The following is a 19434-nucleotide window of genomic DNA, read 5'->3' as shown; positions in this document are numbered from 1 at the left end:
GATTCTTCCTAACTCAATATTTCTTCTTCTTCATATATACTTTCGTGGGAAAGAATATCTTCAAACTTTATACTTGAACTAGAACTTGTAAATAACTCGCTTCTTATATATTCAAAGTTGGTTTGAAGCGTTTATTCCCTTTCTGTCCATTTCCGGATAGTAGGTCGAAATATGATATATTGCTCCACATGTCCAAGAATTACAATCTTTAAAAATTTTACTGGCTTGGATTTGAGCTTTTCTGAAAGTTTTCTTTGTTGGTGTATGTCTCGTACTTTTAAATGAGTTCGATGCTTGGGATGACGTCTTATTTCTTGACGATCCACTTCTTTGCACAATTTGTAAAATCTGGCATTTTTTCAAACCATATTATTTTTGGTTTCAAGAACTACTTCCACTTCTAGATAAGGACGTGATCTAAAATTCTTTCTTTTCTGTATTTGTGGCTTACTTCCAATGATTGTTGGGACTCATTTTCATTATAACATAAAAGAGTTTATTTATTAATCCTCCTTTATCGTTTGTAATTCTTTGTGATGCTTTCAATGACATCATTCTGTCAATTTTAATTTGAGAAAAGACGGCTTTGTCAATTTTTATGGATTGCCTGGGACATATTCTTTATATATCATTTCTCTCTAGGGACTTGACATTTTGACAAAAAAAGTTGCATTGATCTATTTTTTTCGACCCCCAAGTTCCATTTATATTTAATTAATAATATAATATATTCATTCACTAAACGGATAAGACTATACAGAGCTTGAGTATATTTCTTTCTTCTCCGTGTCTTTGACTGATAAAATATCCTAACCATATAAATTGTGATTTAAATAGGATAGTCATTCTCCCAGCTATCTCACTAAGAGATTCTCCGACTGCGAGTGACTCTTTGGTTTCTGCTGAAGTCGTGTCCAAGAAGATTTAGCTGATCCATCAGATTCATTTTTAAAAGTTTAATGAATCTTTCTTTATTGTGATCAAATGTTTCTGTTGCGATTCTCATAACCAATGTCCAGTCATTTATGAGATCTTCTCTGTTTTTGAAATCCAGTATATTAAGGTTAAGCGTAATAACATAACCCATAAGGATGTATTGGTTCTAAACAGACTTCTGATAGGGTGTTTGGTGCAAAGAAATATGATTTCTCCTTGACCTTGTTCCCGCTAGGTGTGCTTCTCCACCTACTTGGAAATATGTTGAGGTCCTCTCATATTTTTATTAGATATCCCACACTTTTCCTTGGTGGTTCATCGGAATATGATCAAGTTATTAATAGAGGTCCACTCCTTGTTGTATTCATCTTTAGATCTACTATTTTAATATTTACAAAAGACTCTGCAAGCTCTTGAAAATCTTCTAGATCAACCTTTTCTAGAGTTGCCAACTTAATTTCTTTTTTGAGACAGCTTTAATCATATTGATACTTTTATTTTTCATCGGTTAAAGGTTTTGCATTACCTTGGTCTTCCCTATTTGGTGTAATAAAGGTTCAATACCAAAATATGGTGACAACTTTTCTTCTGAGATCATTTTACTAGAACTTGGTTGTTGTTCTAAAATTTAATTTTTGTTTGAACATATTTTAACATTCCAAGAATTTCTTCTTGTTTTTTAATTATTTCCTTATTTTTATATGGTACATAGTATATCTTATTGTCATAGTTATGTACTATCTTTTAGATCTATCTAAGATTTCTAGAAAGTTTAGATGAATTCAGAACTATTTCTAATAACCTATTACTTTGAACCATAAGTTTACCTTAAGATTCTGATGTGTTCATCTTTGCTCCTAGTGTCTAATCATAATTAGCTCGTCTTGTAAATATTCTAAAGTATTGGAGTAAGTCACGGAAATATTTAATTTCTAATATATGTTCGGGCCCATAATTTTTAAGAAAAATATCCACTTCAAACATTTAATACACATTAATAACATTATATGTTTGAAATAATTTTATCTCAACTAAAATCAAAAATATTTTTAATCATTATGTAAAAATTAACTTCACCCTAAAATTTTATTTCCTAGATAATAAATATTAAAGTGAAACTCGAATTGGATATTTTTTTCTAATTTACCCATGATCCAACAAGTTTATATATTTTTTTATACTTTTTATTAATTAAATAAAATATTATACAAAAATAAGTAATATAATTATTTATAGAATTTTTTATAAAATTCATTGAAAAAATCTTATCAGATTATTGAAACTCAAAATCAACACACATTACAATTACCCATTACAAATAAACAAATTCTAATTTAAAAATAAAAAATAAAAAAAAAATAAAAATGTTTTAACGCTAGTGCTTGATTGGAATAAATAAAATGACGTTGGATTGGAGATGCTCTAAAGGGAAACCAAAAATTACAATAATTTTACAATAGAAAGATATATGCGTGCATTTGTGTTCCATATATCACACTATCAATCTACAGTATTTCAAATTTGCAACTTTAAGTATGGAACAAAGCGGTACTTTCCCAATAAAGGTCAACTATGAGATCACCACAAATTCACAGCTTTCCCTGTTCTCGAAGTTGTTCCTGTTTAAGTAGCACCAAAAAGATAAAGAGCGGAAAGGAAGCAAAAATCATAACAAGGTATGGTTAAGATGCTAAAGAATAATAGTCTTGTCTGTTTCTGAAGATACTGACCTCAGACACAAAGAAGGCATGGAAACCATATGGAACTCTCGTAGGTAGTTCAACTATGCCAACAGGATCTGGTGACATCGTCTTCGCATCAATTACATTCACTTGTGACTTTCTGTACATATCCAAGCCATATATTTGGTTGAAAAGATTCAGAAAGGCCAAAAACAGACTAGAACTACAATTATGATTAATCTGAGACAAAAAGTACCCGGTGTTCTCATCATGTACGAAGAAAATCAAGTAGCCATCATCTTCTTCAGAGGTCGTGCCAGGCTTCTGGGGAACAAAGACGGCCTCCGATCCAAATCTTCCAGGTCCAAGATCAAAGATACCTTTAACATTTCCTCCAACTTCGAGCTGCGACTTTCCAGTCTCTGGCTCCGCATGTAAATCAAATTTAATAATACCAGTCACCTTAGCAATACTATCCAGTATCGTCCCATATACATAGCGTTGTTTCCTGAATACACAAGAGTTCAATAATCCCGATGATTGAAAAACAATCTGAGGACCAAGTACATGTAGTTCTATCAAAAATTATATTTGATGATAATAGAACAATTCATATTTTTAAAACCGTATTAACAGTCCAACTGTCCAAGCATCACGTTTTTTTTATAAGAAATGATATCTTATTAATAATATTGTGTCAAATTACATTAGTGGACTAGTGATCCACTATATGGAGAAGTACACGACACATTACATTTTAATGATAAACAAAAGCCCAATCTCGCAATATATCAAATATGGAAACATTCTTGAAATCTTCATAAGTGCCGATCCACAAGGCCACTGATATCTTTAGTCTCATCAACCTTGGTTATGTAAACAACCACAAAATTGGGAGCTTATGATTATGTCAAGCAATATAGTTGATTGTAATAATGTACCTCAAAAAAACTTTAAAAAATATATCAATCCAAATGCCATTTGTTCAAGTTTTTTACCGCATGGCTACTAGCTAGCTACACATGCGAGTAGGAGCAATTTGTTAATACCAACACAATTAATTTTTCAAACATTTTTAAAATGTAAAAAATCATATATAGATACACAGCGCTATGAATAATTATTTTTTCAGTACTGAGTACTAAAATGCTCAACATTAATAATTTTTATTGAACAAACATTTTTAGTGTGCTAATCGTTCGAGCCGTATCATTAGATAATTGATAAAATGTTACCTTCCGGTATAGCTTTCATTTATCCGGGGAAAATCTACAGCGGAAACAGACAACCTTTTCTGTGAAGCTGAACAGTTTTTCAGGTTGAACCTCATCTCATACCTGAACAGACAACACCAATTCAGAGTCATTTAAGAAGGGGTAGATAAAGAAAGAAATCTTTTCAGAACTGCAAGGCTCTTACAGTTCATTTGTGAAATTCTCCAGCTTTTGCTTTACAGTACCATTAACCATGTCAAGATCAGGATTCTGAAGCCGACAAGTAATCAGGACAACCTCATCTCCATCCTCCCAAGCATTTGCTGACAAACAATTGAATCTCATGATTTGTCAGGAGTCGGGACCGAAAATGCCAAAGCAAAAAAACAACCCTAAAGGTCACACAGTTAAACTATGATAAACAATATGACCTTGAACTGGTTTTGATTTTATTTGATTTGATGGGGAAGTTATCGAATTTGAGTCGTTGGTTGGCACGATGACCAAAGTGAGAGAACTTAGCACCTTACATCATAAATAGAGGCTTCGGTTGGCATAATCATTGACATACTTGTGCCCATTGTTTGGCCTGAGCATTGAACCTTAGGTTAGTTTGGCTTAAGTTTTGAACTTTAGGCTTGTTTGGTAGAGCTTTCAGCCATTTTTGGCATAAGACTTGAGCCACATGGGCCTAAGATTAGGACCCCTAAATTAATTTTGTAAGTGTCCGCCAAGAGGGCGCAACACGGGCTCCATGAATCAGCCATGCAGGTGGGATGCAGGCTCGACAAATAGTCTGTGCAGGTAGGCCACATGGGCTCCGCATGGGTGCAATGTGAGTTCCACACATTGTTCATGCAGGTACCATGAATCCGCTACACATCAACCACGCAGATGCCAAGCAGAACGGACATGCCCTCTTCTCTGGCCAATTGGTGTGACCCATCAGCAAATAGTTGTGGCATTCCTATTTATACTGAAGTTGAAAGATCTAAACAATATCATTCCTATTTATGGTGAAGTTGAAAGATCTAAACAATATCAATCCTTTTTTTTTTTTTTTTTTTTGATAAGAAACATAATTTTATTAATAATGGTAATTAAAAATTACAGTAAGTGGACTAGAGGTCCACTAATCGTAGCTATATAAGCTTCTAGCTTCTAGCAATACACATAATGCCAATTTCTGAAAAGATCAAAAGTAGACAGTCCCTCAAAGTTTTTATCCAACCGAGTCCAATTTGCCGTGTTGAATTTTATTCTTTCCCAACAATCATCTGAATTTTCCTCAAGATCTTGGAAAATTCTCTTGTTTCTCTCCAACCACACTTGCCAAGTAATTCCATGAACCACCATTTTCCAGAAAATTTTCCCCTTTTTGCCAAGCAGTCGGCCCAAATCAGTGTGGAATAAGTCTTGAGTTGTCTTCGGTGTAGCCCAAAGCAACTTCAATTCTTGTAAAGCCCTTGCCCACAAAGCATAAGTGAATCTGCAATGAACGAACAGATGATCTTGTGTTTCTTCATGGTTACGGCATAACACACACCAGTTTGGGGAAAGCGACCAAGTAGGTAATCTCTTTTGCATGACCTCGGCTGTCGGTAATTTCGAGAGAATCGCTATCCATGAGAATATCTGAATTTTGGAAGGAATGTTTATTTTCCAAATGACATTGTAGAACTTGAACCGATCTGGATTATTATAATCTTTGAAAAAAGAGTGGTAGAAAGATTTGACAGTGAAAATCCCAGAATTATCCCCTTCCCATTTTTTGAGATCATCAACACCTACCGCTAATCTCACACCCTCCAAGGTTCTCAAAAGCGAAGTTAATTGAGTGATCTCCTCCTCTCGGAGAGATCTACGAAAGCTGAAATCCCATGAAATAGAGTTTGTTGATGAGTCAAATAAAGCAAAATGATCAATAGGATAACTGTGAGACAAAGATAACTGGAATAAAGAATGAAACAAATCCTTGAGAGATGACTCCCCCACCCAAATATCCTCCCAAAACCTTATTCTATTCCCCCCTCGAACCACTAGTTTAGTAAGTCTGTGATAAGTCGGGTATGTCGCTGAAATAAACTTCCACGGGCATCTAAAAGTCACATTCTTAGCCAACCCCGCATCCCATCCGTTTTCTTGTAGCCCATACTTACTCTTGATTATTTTCCTCCATAATGTATCATTTTCCACATTGAATCTCCACCACCATTTCCCCATTAAGGAAATGTTTCTCAAACATAAATTCCCAATGCCCAATCCTCCTTTTTCCTTCGGTCGGCACACTTTTTCCCATCTCACCATATGACAATGTGAATCTCCATCATTTCCATCCCATAAAAAATTTCGCATGACTTTCTCCATCTCCCCCGCCACTCCTTTGGGTATCTTAAAAAGAGAAAGGTAATATATCGGCAAGGCTGTAAGAACCGAAGCAATAAGGGTCACTCTACCTCCTTTTGACAAGAATGCCTTTTTCCAAGTAGACAATTTCCTAGAAACCTTAATCATAATAGGCTCCCAGAATGAGGTGGTCATTGGATTACCCCCTAGAGGGACTCCCAAATATTTTATCGGCCAGCTTTCCTTTTGACATCCAATTTCTGCGGCTAAATCTTCCCCATCTACTACCTCTTTAGTTAAACCCAATAAAGCACTTTTCTCCCAATTAATCCGCAGTCCTGACATATCACAAAAAGCTTTCAGAATCAAGACCAGAAACCTTATGTGTTCGTCCGTCTTCACAAAGAACAAAGTATCATCCGCGAACTGTATGTGTGAGACCTCAACCTTCTCTCGGCCCACCTCATATCCTCTGATAAAGTTTCCTTCCTTTGCTTTGTCAACCAATCTTCCCAAAACATCGACCACCATATTAAACAGAAAAGGTGATAACGGACATCCCTGTCGAAGTCCTCGATACGCTTTAAATTTCCCCCTCGGTCTCCCATTGATCATAACAGAAAATGACACATTTGAAACACATCCTCTCATCCAGCCTCTCCATTTCTCCCCAAATCTATTTATAGTGAAGTTGAAGTGACAATGTATGTTTGGAATTTATGTTGAGCCAATGTATATCCTAAGCTCTGTTTGGAATTTATGTTGAGCCGTCCATTAGAAATTCAAATCCATAACAACCTAATCAAAGCAGCTTTTCTAAATAGCTGAAATCAGGGATGACGTTAATCAACATGCATAAACATATATGGATCCACAGTTTGTTTGGTCCTCCATCAGACAAGCAATCATTCTTATGACACATTCAAACTAGATTGCTCACCATTATGGAAAATGAAGCAGTTTGGAAGCTCGAACCACTTGATTAAGAGTTCATTCTTCGCATACCGTGGAAGGATACCAAACCGGGCTTTCTTAGTAGGATCAAAACTGAATATAAATTTTTTCTCTTTCACCATTTCCTGAAAATATAATACTTCCGAATGAGTGAAAATGAAAGACTAAATATTAAAATAATCAGATACATAAGTAGTTTACAAGTGCCTAAAACCGGAATGTGCTAGAAGTTGGTCACATAGATAACGTATTACCCATAAATATATGCAAGTGAAAGAAAAGCTCGAATGAGTTCATGCAGCCAATGACACAACATGGGAAGTGGGAACTGATGCTAACTAATTATTGTGTCATCAAGTGCCTAAAAGCGGTATGTCCTAGAAGCTGGTCATAGATCAAGTATTACCCATAAATTTTCAAGGATGCTTATATCATATCATAGTATCATAGTATCTAGAGGATCATTCAACATATAGGTGGGATTTTTTTTATTTTTTTTAGAAAAAAGAGACAGCAAAAGGATAAGGGGTCAGATGATCTCGGTATGCCTCTTTTAAAGTTAAAAACACATATCTTTATAATCATAACAAATTTTAGCGTCAAAGAAGAATAATGTTTAAATAATCTCCACACCTTTGGCCTGAAGTACAATGGTAGATCCATAAAAATAGCATAATTTTCAGTAATGGCAAAATCATGCATCATGATTGGTTCTGACACAGTAATAGGCACTGGATCATGCATTACGCCATCGTTTGATATGACTCTGTATGTGATATATGGTGGAGTTTGAGCATAACCAAAGGTAAACATTTCACCTGCATGACAAGTTCAGATAAGCGAGCCACATTGCTAGTAAAGTATGAAAAATAAACAACTCAAATTCATTATTTAAGATACCGTTGTTAAAACTTAACATCTCGTATGCATTTCGCAAGCTTCTCCGTGACTACAACCAATTATTTTGATTAAGATTCTCATTGATTTTTACCAATAAGCACTCAAAGATTACATACTAGGTTCTGTAGTCAAATGACCAACTCATTGCCCACCTATTGTCATCCAAGTCAGTGTCGCATCTCAATCTGTCTCACATCATGTGTCATTCCTACAGCATCAAGTAAAATTAACACTAACCGAGAACCCTCTTTAATATCACATACTCTACTTGTCATCAGGCATTCAATATATTCTGCCTCAACACTTGTGGCATGACGGACAACACATGACCAGCAGAATTCTTTTTACTATTATATCTAAGCTGTTCTTTAGGCGTCATTCGATCTTTTAGTGTACTGTAGGTAACAGCAGAAAGGGAGATAAAAATAACTTCTTCAATATGTCGAACTCGGAAAATAAGTTAGCATCTGTCGAATTGTTAACTCAATGATTGAAAAATATACTTTTACTGTGGAATTTAAATGGACATGTCCGTTACCAGTAATCGGGTCAACTTTTGGATGAGCAGTAAAAGAATGCGACAGTCTTTTGTCATAATCCAGCATGCCAATTGTTTGCAAATCCCCATCTTCCAAAACTTTAATGACATCTGTGCAATAGATTGAAAACAGTACATCAATAAACAAACATATCACATAAGTTTTGACGATTATTTGTAGACATTACGTCCATGTGCCAAACTAGCTAAGGAGGAAAACAGATGAGTGATTTAAACCACACAAAATCATTGGTATCAATCAAATTTTGTCCTATGACAGAGGGCATTAATTAAAGTCATAGGACATTAATTAAACATACAACAAGCAAAGGGAGAAAAAGAAAAGAAACAAGAAGAATGCAAGCTTACATGGTTTATCTGCTTCACTGAGTGCCAGTAGCTTTCCATGGTGATATATAAGAGCTGTATTAGCTGAAAAAAGATTGGAACTCTTAGAGACCCAATTACTATTGGGCCCAGATATTTAAACAAGCAAAGAGTCAAGGACCGAGTAAGAGAAGCCCATGGTTAATCATAGATCATGTAGAAGGGGAGGAAATGAAAGAATAAAATATGAGCAGAGGAAAGTGGTCGGCATTCAGTTATATTCATTTTCTGAGTTTGTGGGTACTAGCAGCAGCTAGGGAAAACAGAGTGTCTCTTTGTACAGAGTCTAACCACTGGGAATAGAAATTTTCATTTATACATTTCAGTTTTTTTTCCATCTTCTGTCACATCTGTGTATATCTTGGAAAGAATTTGTGGCTGCAATAGGAACACTCTTCATCTTAGAAATCAGCAACCAAATATATAAATCTTACTATAATTTATGATAATTACCAAAACTGTAACTCATTCATTTAAGCAGGGAGGGTGTGTGTGTGGGGAGGGGGTGGGGTTAGACCACCGTTTACACGTGACAAACAATCATGATTTATTACCTGTACCATGACCATAGGAAACATCCAGTACTTTAAGCTTTGTTCTAAGCATTTGCATGTTGACCATGAGAAGTCCAAACATTCCTTTCAGGTCACCAATCTGCAAATCATAGGGACAATATTTAGCACCTACAAAACAAATGTGATACACACTCTATATTTGAAGAACACACACACAGAGATATATTATATATAAAGAGATATTAAACCATGGCATGTATTATTGTGAACGAAAGCCTTTCCGGGAATATCGTCTTCTTTTCTTTATTTATCGTTTTTTTATTTCCTATTCCACTACTCCCGGTTGATTTTACATGGAACAAGACGAGAAAATAGCTCCTCACGACCCTCTAGATTATTTATCGAGTTTTCCAACCTGGTAGATGCCATTAGCCATCAAGGCCCAATGATATTAACAACATATCATTATTTTCAGCATTGTAATCCTGGAATATACTCCTCAAAGGATAGGTAACTTCAGTCATTTGCATTCACCCAAGTGAAAAGGTTCTCTCTCCATTCATCAAAGATATCCAAACACGACTTAGATACATTGTAGATGAATGAATAGGGAATGCTGATAGTAAAGGTTCAGTAATTATAAAAAAAAAAAAAAAAAAACTAGCAAAATTTAAAGAAATTCTTATTTACCATTGGATAGTGTTCATGGTAAAAAAAAACGAAAGAGAGAAATGAGTTCAAGTCTTCAAGATAATGAAAGATGTTTCCTTTATAATTTACACTAATACATAATCCCCATGCAAACCTTCATGAACTTAGCTCCCGCATAAAACTCTTCTTGTTTAAGGCGTGATGTCTTCACAAAGCGAGAGACATATGTAGCCTTTCCATCTTTAATATGCATTCCATGAATCATTCTGTAAAATAGAGCACCATAAAAGGCACATTGTTGGCATAATAATTAGTCTGTTGAGAAGTTCAAAGTATGTCTGCTACTTCTGAAGTAAAAAATTCCAAAAATGAACGACTTAGAATAACCGAGAAGGTATTTAAATGTGGGAAAAAATTAGAAAACAATGAACATGAAGATTTCTTAATCAAGGTAAGGCAACAAAACAAATAGCCAAAGAAGATTCCATACGGTAAGATTGGGGGAAAAACATTAGACAGATTTCATAAATTTTCTTTGACTTCTTCGGACATTTGTTATAGGAAAAACTTAATAGTTCTACTTACCTAAAGCAGTTTGATAATTTAAAAGGCATAATGACAGTAAAGCGAGATGTCAAAGCCATACTATCAGTGAACAATCAAAGAATGCTAAAAGCAGTCTTGAAAATAAATCCTAACATTTAGCCAAGAAATCAAGTTATCAACAATCAAAATTAGACTGGAAATTATAATTGATCATAGTTGATGTACAGAATAACCTGGTACAGCAAAATCCAAATCTTTTAGTCTCCTTCAAATATTTGTTTAAAATTATCCCACCAACACCATCCGATTGTTTTGATGAACATATTTCTTTTGCGTTGATTTATGACTCCCACAACAATAAGGTTATGGATACCGATATGAGACAACATGGTTTAATTTTGAAAAAAAAAAAAACTGATCAAGGCCTACGAACCAGCTCTATCTATCGCACTCAGTGTTCTGTAATTTAGAAGTTCTACCAAAGGAGAAGTTTAATACATATCAGGACAAGGCAAATCTACAAAGGTAGTACAATCCATAAGAGTGCTGTATAAATATTTTCTAGGAAGGCTTATTATTTGCCACCAATCATAATCAATGATCTTGTCGTACTCGTTGAATAGAAAACAAATCAATTTTATTAGTAAAAGATTGTCACTGCTGTAAAAGATTTTCATTGAAAAAGTGGCTTTTTTTATTTTGAAAGTTGTGAACTTTGATACCTGCAATTTCAATTTTCAGCAGAATAATGAATAATTAATTAATTTGACAGGATGAGAAAGGAGGAGGAGACATCCCATCCTGGTTAAAATTAGCTACACAAATTAAGAGATAAATGAGGAATTTATAATACTCACCCATCTCCATCAAACCTGCAAAGAGAACAAACAAGGACATGTCAAGAAATCGTTGGATAAAATCAGATCAGCAGATATATTCCACTACAACTCACAACTAAAGTTACAGTTATAAACACAAACAAGAAAATAATGTGATGAGGGTGAAAATGTTTTTTCATCAATTAAGCAGAGAAAGCCAAGTGAGCAACTGGAGTTTTGGTGTTTCAATGTTCATTTCACAAACACAACATAAAACCATGTGAGGGTCAGGGTCTCAATAAATAATTGATTAAAGAGGGGATTACCAATGATATCCAGCAATGGGAGAAAACTTTGGGTTAGGTCCAACCCTCACAAACTCACCATTCAGGCATTCCTGAAGCAAAATAACATATTTATCATCATATTAAATTTGTACTTGACAAGGAAACTGGTTGACTTTTAAAGTGGTAGATATATAGTGAAGACCGAATGTGTTACAACACAGGATTTACTTGGTTCTGTCATAAAGATATACATTAATGGCTCAATGACCTGAGAAATAAAAATTTTAATTCTCTCTTAACTTAGATTACAATCACTATCTCTTTACACGTCTCTTTATGCAAGTGAGAATCCATTGGGATAAATATATTTGAAAACCTTTTTTCTAAATTCAAATCACAATTAATCCTATCATCTCAATATATGATATCTAATTCCAAGTTATATTGTTACTTACAAAATTTAATGTTCTCTAAAACCAGCCAAACCAAGCCTAGCTCATAACAATGGCTGAACATAAGACAGGTTAGAATAAGTATGGAACTCTACTAAATTTCACGATACATGGTCTTAGCTTCACGCTTGGGGCTACACCAAGCCGAGGTTCCAGAAAAGCTCGAATGAACTCAAGCATTGAGAAAAAATCCTGTACAAATTCAAGGTAAGGCAGCAACAATCATTCGTAGCTACTTATTTCAGCAAGACTATTGAAAGCTAGTACTTGAACTGCTATACAACTTAACTAATTTAATCTACACAAATGTCATCAACTAGAACTTTTGATAGAAAGCGAATTACTTGGTCTATAAAACCCAAGATCGTGTGTTCAACTTCTATGGGCTGCAGATTAATGCAATAGTTGAAAAGAGGCTTATTCGGACAGTACAATTATTCCTACCATCCTGTGGAGTTCCTATTGTGGACATTGATCCCAACATTGTATATGGCATACTAAACGGTTTAGAAATGCCGAGTCACAACGTTATTATCATTTATAGCTTTTGGTACAATGACAAGTGCATGTTCCTACATTCAGCAAGATTGAGCTTGAGTTGTGCTAAACCACTGTATTTTCCAATCGAGAATGCGGTCTAGAGTAGACTGAACATTATTAATCGGGTATTGGGTACCCAACCCAACGCGATCGGATTGGTTAAATTTTTAAAAATTTGGGTTCAGGTAACTTAGGTTGGTATTCGGGTATTTCAACTACCAATTCGTGTACCCGCGCGTATTAAACCCTAACCTTGTATTTCTTGCTCCCACTTTTACTGCATTCATTTTCATTAGTCACCTTTTATAGCATAAGGTTGGAGCTGTGGATCAAGCGACACTGCTACCTCTATCCCAATCTCTCCAACACAAAAACACGTTATAATTGAAGGGGATATTGATCTGTAGTGTATTTGAAGTTCTGAACCGACTTTCATATCTGTTTTCATCTATGTATGCACCTAATTATTTCAATTCCCTATTAGCGTACCATATTTGAATTTCACTCATGGAAAATTGAATAATTGGGCACTATGATGTCTTATGTTGGATGTAATCTAGGAAATCTCTCAACATTAGCAGCACCAAACAAGCTAATTTGATAATCGGGTTGCATTGCTGGTGTATCTATTTTCAGTATATTGGTGCTATGTTGTGCATTGCTGGCTGGGTTTTTGATTGGCTCTCCTTGACTCCTTGCCCATGCTATACCAACAACTACTTGTTTTCTTTGCACACCAAGTGGTTGACGTTCAACTGTGTTGATTCTATGAGCTGCCAGATCCTTTTCTCCTATTGTTATGTCCTTGCATCAAAATCAAAGAAAGATAAATCTTAGGTACCTGACTGACAAAATTTCTGGTACCAGAAGATCCAGTAGTCAACATATTATATTTTGGGTTCGGGTAGTACGATTTACTACAAGACATGTCGAGTACTCGAACAGATGCTCACACCTAGTTCTAGAGATATAAATCACGCTAGAGAAGTCTTTAAGCCCAAAAAATGCAAATTGTGTTTCTTGTCAATGGATCCTCTCTCACTTAAACAATCACATTGAACCAAGGTTTACAAGAGTAAAACTAATGTAAATAGTACTTCCCTTTTTAAAAAAAAAAATTGAGGTAGAGGGTGCACATGTCTCCTACTTTTAAGAAATATTTTTATTAAATTAATTAGAGTGTGACTAACAGAAATTAAAGAGCAAATTGCATTGGCATAATAATTTATAATGTTTATTGTTCGTAGATGACATCATCCTATTAGACAAGATAAAGGAGCTAACCAACAAAAAGTCATAATTATGGAGATAACTCACGTAGGAGGGAGAGTTGTGAGCCAACTAAGACTTAACACATTGATGGGGGAAGTGATTATGGAGTTGGCACACAGGATCAACTTCCACAAAGTAAGCTACTAGATTATCTATTTCTCAAATATTGGAGACGATATTGCACACATGACCAAAAACTACCCTAGGATGAGCTTTCCAGAAGAAGTAACTGGAACATAAACAAGACCTTCTCCAGTTCAGTTCAATCACAGCAAAACCTTAGCACCAGAGCCATTCCTACCATGGACAGAGATGCTTTGACTGGGAACAAATGGGCTGCATAAAAGCTCAAAGGATTTTCTAAATTTGGCAACGGAGGAGGTCGCAAAAGCCGTCTTAGATGAAGACTGGGGTTAGGTGGATGGTATCCAATCACCGATGTTTAAAAATGAGTCTGAGCATAGAGGTTTGTTGAAGAGAGGAAAAGAAAAACATTGATGAAGAGTGCAGGAAAAATGTTTGGTGGAAGTAGATGAAAGTTTAAGTAAAATTAAAGATAAGAACGTCTATTACGGTAATAAGCGAGGATAGGTTATGTATAAAAAAATGATGGCCAATATAGGCTAATTGTCTAAATTTCACCTGAAACTTGAATATGCCAGCAAGTCATCATGCAAATGAGTGTTCAAAAGCACAATATTGAAGAAAAATTGGGTGGCAGCATTACAATCAAGATTAGGCTTGAAGATGATTTGGCCAAGCCAAAGTAAAAATCACTCCAGAAAACCATAGAAAATCAAAACAAACAAGCTAAACTAGCATCACTAACAATCTAATCCGTATTTGACCACAAGGTACAGACTGCTTAAATGCACAACCAAAAACAGACACAAAACTCAAACAAAAACAAAGCACACGTTTTTTCATCAGTTAAAGGCAAACTCAAAATATCTCACTGGGAGGGTTCCTCTGACAGGAAGGTCAGTGAAAGGAGGGGTCTCATCAACTGGTGCAAAGTTACCCGAAAGATAATGAAGAGGCTGTTTTGGGTCATACATGAGCTTCACAAAAGCCCATTCCAACCAGTCGATCGCCGTCGAAGTAAACCCCTTTTTAGGCACTGGTTTCACCACCACCAAACCACCCTCATCCCTCTCCACCTCCTCCTCCTGACCCATGATTCCTCCCTCTCAGATGGCGGATTTTTCTCGGCGTTTGTGGCGTATAAGTAGGTGAATTTGGTGGGTTCTTTTGTGTGGACAAGGAGTGGCGATCGAGAGTGGGTGCGAGTTTTGAAGTTTGTCGTGTGGCTGGCGGTGAATTTGGGGAATTTCATTGGGCTTTTGTCTTGAAGAACACGTGCTGCTCTTGCAGCAATGGAGTCTTGAAATGAGTCTCTTTCATTGTCTTGTTGATAGCATGTTTTCTCGGTAGAAATTGGTTCCTACGCTGCGTTTGGTGGGTTTGATTATCGTAGGATTAGGGAAGGAATAAAATGTAATCAGTTGTTTGACTGGTTTTTTATTCAACCATTGATATCTTGCAGCCCATGATTTAGTCACTGTAGCGGCGTGAAAAGAAGAGACTAGTCTCAACTTTTTGGCAGTATAAACAATCCTGAAGTGATCAGGAGCACTTATTTGAGCGGTCCCTACCGAAAGTACCTTTTCCTCTCACCAACAAAAAAAGACGGTTTATTTCACCCTACTTTGTGAGGCACTGTCTCTATGAGGTGATCAAAGGCTCAGATTTAAATACACATACACCCCATGAAGTGATCAAAGACCCAGATTTAATCACCATATAAAATCAATGGCTGAGATCCTGTGAGAGCACTGCCCCCACAGGTAGCATCTACTCTACCAAAAAAGACCAAAGAATTGTATACACCCTTATCTCAACAACCAACAAGACTGAACTCTTCTCCTCTCTCTTCAATGGCGTCCTCGTGTTTTTTTTTCAGGCTGCGAAACTGTTGAAGGGTGAAGTACATTTCTGTCTTCTGTAGCAGTTTTCTAAGCATCCGTGTGTGGAGTTAAATGTTGCATGGTTTTTTTGGGCGAAATACTTCATTCTCCCGCTTCTTTTTCGTGAAATGATTTTTATTGCTGCTGAATTTGCCTTTAATTTCTTTCGATCCGTGACCGTAAGGAAGCTTTTGCTATGCTACGGAAGTGATGTTGGGTTAGTTGTCAATTTCCCCCATAATTTTTGAAGCTACTTGTAGGGCATTTCGGTAGGAGACTGAAAAAAAGCATGTTGCTTTATTTTCGTAAGATTTCGTAAGTATGCTTTTTTTAATTAGAATTTAATTTTAAAATTTAAATTTTTAAACCAAAAATGTTTTCTGCACTTTTGTTCACTGGAACCAGGATAACGAATTTACGTATTGTGTATTTTGATTTTGGTTAACATCCATGTCCTCTAACCGGGTATCCATTATATCACATTTGTTAGTTTACAATGTTCCAGTCTTTTGTTAGTTAATCAGACTTAAATTTCCAGTTTTCTGTTGACTTTACTGATTACATGGAGCACGGTAGTAAACTTGTAATCCTTCTGCTGGTCTACCATATGTTCTGTCGATCTTTTGTGATGTTTTGTCTCCTAATACGAGAGCATACACGAATTGTCTCAAATATCCGTCGTGTCCGTCGAAGACAAGCTGCTTCGTACAGCATGATCGAAAGGGTCCATGCTCAATTGACCAATTTGCATAGGATTATTGAAGTTGGAGATATCCAATGTCTGACTAACTTAAGGATGCATCGTAGCGCATTCGCACGACTATGTTATTTGTTAACAAACGTAGGCGGGTTATCTGACTCAAGATACGTACGAGTCGAGGAGAAAGTGGCCATGTTCTTGTCTATATTGGCACATCATAAAAAGAATCGTGTATCTGGGCATGATTACATACGTAGTGGACAGAGAGTTAGTGCTCATTTTCATGATGTTCTTAAATCGTTGTTAAAGTTACATCCACTACTCCTTGTGAAGCCGTCTCCTGTCGATGATGATTGTAGCAGTGAAACATGGAGGTGTTTTAAGGTAATAGCTCATTTTCATTGTTACTTATCGACATATTGTTTCCTTAATCTTTCGTTCGATAATATAAAGGTTGTTTACACATTGCTTACAGGGTTGCCTCGGCGCATTGGATGGAACCCATGTCGGTGTACATGTACCTTGCAGAGAAAAAGCAAGATACAGAAATAGAAAAGGTACTATTGCTGTGAATGTGTTGGGTGTATGTGACCGCAATATGAATTTCATCTACGCTCTGACGGGCTGGGAGGGATCCGCGGCAGATGCTCGAGTTTTAAGAGATGCGCTAAGCAGGGATGATTCATTGAGAGTGCCATGAGGTTTGATCTGAACTTCTGAACATTTGCTTTCTTCCTTCGTTATGTACCAATAATTGAAACAAATTACTCGCTTACAAAGATCGGTAAAACTCATAATTTTTTATGTTGACAAAACGCAGGTTGTTATTATCTATGTGATAATGGATATGCAAATTTCGAGGGTTTCCTGACTCCGTATCGCCGTGTTAGGTATCATCGTGATGCTTGGGGCAATCGTGCTTGCGGGCCAGAAGATTACAAGGAGTTGTTCAATTGGAGACACTCTCAAGCTCGGAACGTAATTGAAAGAGCATTTGGTTTGTTGAAAAAAAGATGGGCCATCCTTCGAAGTCCTTCTTTTTACCCCCTAAAAGTTCAGAACCATATAATTTTGGCTTGCATTCTACTACACAATTTCATACGAGCTCAAATGGACGAAGATCCATTGGAAAATGTAGAAGAGTATGTTGGGAGCCCAGTTAATGACACACAAAATGATTACATCACCAGTTTGGAGTCTTCAGTTGGGTGGGATGCTTGGAGAGACGAGTTAGCAATGTCGATGTGGAACATGAACACTTAACTCGCTTGTATTTCATTTGAATTAGTTGATATTGTACTTTCAATTTCTTTGTATTGATTTCCACAATTTAATTTTCACAAGTTTGTGACATTATTTACAGTTGTGCATGCAATGTTTGCTTTTATATAAGTGTTCACTATCATTTTTGCCAATACAGTTTGCTTCAGTATTGCCATATGTCTCTACTTCATCACATACTATGACACAGTTGAATTACGTTGCTCATGTTTTTGTACACAGGAATATAAACAACTCAATCACCTCTACATGGATAGTGGAGCATCGTCTGCGAGCGTTGTGGGTAGAAGCAACAAACAAGAGAAGACACGACGTAGTGGGAATGCTCGAGAAGAAGAAGTTCTAATCCAAGCACTAAAAGATGTCATAACGAAGAGATGGAGAAGTGAGAATGGATTTAAGGCTGGGTATTTAAATTTGTTGGAGAATGCAATGCAGGAAGCTATCCCCGGGAGTAGCTTACGTGGAAATCCACATATCACCTCGAAGATCCACGTGTGGAAGAAAACATATAGTGCTTTAGTTACGTTACTAAGCAAAAGTGGTGTGGGTTGGAATGATTCTAATAACACAGTCGATGTGACGGACGAAACATGGGAGGCACTCGTGAAGGTAATGTTTTGATTGTTTAGTTAATAATGATTACATTGTTGATTTGTCTTCTTTAATTCTTGTATTTGTCGTAGACCGACCCAACGTTACGTTCTATGAGATACAAGCAATGGACACATTACCATGACTGGTGTGAGATATTCGGAAATGATCGTGCTACTGGTGAGCGCGCAACCAATTTCGAGAATGCACTTCATGAGGTCCTCAACATAGATAACCAACTACCTGCTGCTGCGTGGCTTGCCGACACAACTGCATTTAACACAGTAGACGATGCCGAAGACTCTAAATCTGATACGAATACGCCATCTTCAAAACCTAAGGAATGTGTAATTTCGAAGAGTAAGAAAAGGAAGAAGACTACTGACGACGAACATACCATAGTTGAAGCCATCAAAAACCTTGCCGACGTAACGAGAAACACAATGACAGATTTTATAAAAAAGCTTGATTCAGAGGACAAGCTTTCAGATGCACAAGATGAGGTGTTGAGTGCGTTAGACGGGATGAATCATCTGTCAAAGGACGAGCAAGTTCTTGCTGCTCAGTTGTTGTTTAACAACCACAACGACTTGGCTTTGTTTCGATGGTTAGGTGATCGTGGCAAGATTTGTTTGGTTAATCGGCTTTTGGGCGGACAGTAATGGGTGAAGAAGATGTGTTTTTTGCGAACATGGTTAATTGTGAATTGTACATGTAACACCTCTATGCTTTTACTCTGTGTCAAGGGAATTGTACGAGTCCTTTTGTCGGGTATGTGGTATTGTTCAAACGTAATATGTCTCATGTGTGAGAACATTTTGCTGTTGTAAGAAGTCGTATATGTAGTTGTACAT

General features: G+C 36.3%; 2 protein-coding genes and 1 pseudogene across 2 annotated transcripts; 2 read left to right on the top strand and 1 right to left on the bottom strand.

The window, feature by feature from the left end:
- Positions 1-2359: 2359 nt before the first annotated feature.
- Positions 2360-15386, bottom strand: LOC140809986 (carotenoid 9,10(9',10')-cleavage dioxygenase 1-like). Its single transcript, XM_073167773.1, has 14 exons — positions 14995-15386; positions 11814-11884; positions 11527-11541; positions 10278-10389; positions 9512-9611; positions 8940-9002; positions 8571-8681; positions 7766-7950; positions 7119-7257; positions 4038-4155; positions 3854-3955; positions 2875-3126; positions 2667-2778; positions 2360-2555 (listed from the first exon to the last, which is right to left on the bottom strand). The coding sequence occupies exons 1-14, from the start codon at positions 15214-15216 to the stop codon at positions 2526-2528; spliced, it is 1632 nt and encodes a 543-aa protein (XP_073023874.1). The 5' UTR covers positions 15217-15386; the 3' UTR covers positions 2360-2525.
- Positions 15387-15926: 540 nt separating this feature from the next.
- Positions 15927-18021, top strand: LOC140809840 (uncharacterized; annotated as a pseudogene).
- Positions 18022-18212: 191 nt separating this feature from the next.
- On the top strand, positions 18213-19396 carry LOC140810198 (uncharacterized). The gene is made up of 2 exons (XM_073168066.1): positions 18213-18598; positions 18673-19396. The coding sequence occupies exons 1-2, from the start codon at positions 18236-18238 to the stop codon at positions 19240-19242; spliced, it is 933 nt and encodes a 310-aa protein (XP_073024167.1). The 5' UTR covers positions 18213-18235; the 3' UTR covers positions 19243-19396.
- Positions 19397-19434: the final 38 nt, after the last annotated feature.

Source organism: Primulina eburnea, chromosome 13 (genome assembly GCF_022965805.1).
Source record: "Primulina eburnea isolate SZY01 chromosome 13, ASM2296580v1, whole genome shotgun sequence".
Lineage (NCBI taxonomy): Eukaryota > Viridiplantae > Streptophyta > Magnoliopsida > Lamiales > Gesneriaceae > Primulina > Primulina eburnea.
Note: the sequence above shows the minus strand (reverse complement) of the source record. Positions and strands in the feature narration are given on the sequence as shown.

Bases quoted from the DNA above. Each gene is read 5' to 3' on its own strand.
- LOC140809986 (XM_073167773.1), bottom strand. From the start codon at position 15,216: ATGGGTCAGGAGGAGGAGGTGGAGAGGGATGAGGGTGGTTTGGTGGTG. The intron at 8,682-8,939 runs GTAAGCTTGCAT...TCTATTGCACAG, and splicing joins CAGTGAAGCAGATAAACCAT to ATGTCATTAAAGTTTTGGAA. The intron at 3,127-3,853 runs GTAACATTTTAT...TTGTGTATTCAG, and splicing joins AATGAAAGCTATACCGGAAG to GAAACAACGCTATGTATATG.
- LOC140810198 (XM_073168066.1), top strand. From the start codon at position 18,236: ATGGATAGTGGAGCATCGTCTGCGAGCGTTGTGGGTAGAAGCAACAAA. The intron at 18,599-18,672 runs GTAATGTTTTGA...TATTTGTCGTAG, and splicing joins CATGGGAGGCACTCGTGAAG to ACCGACCCAACGTTACGTTC.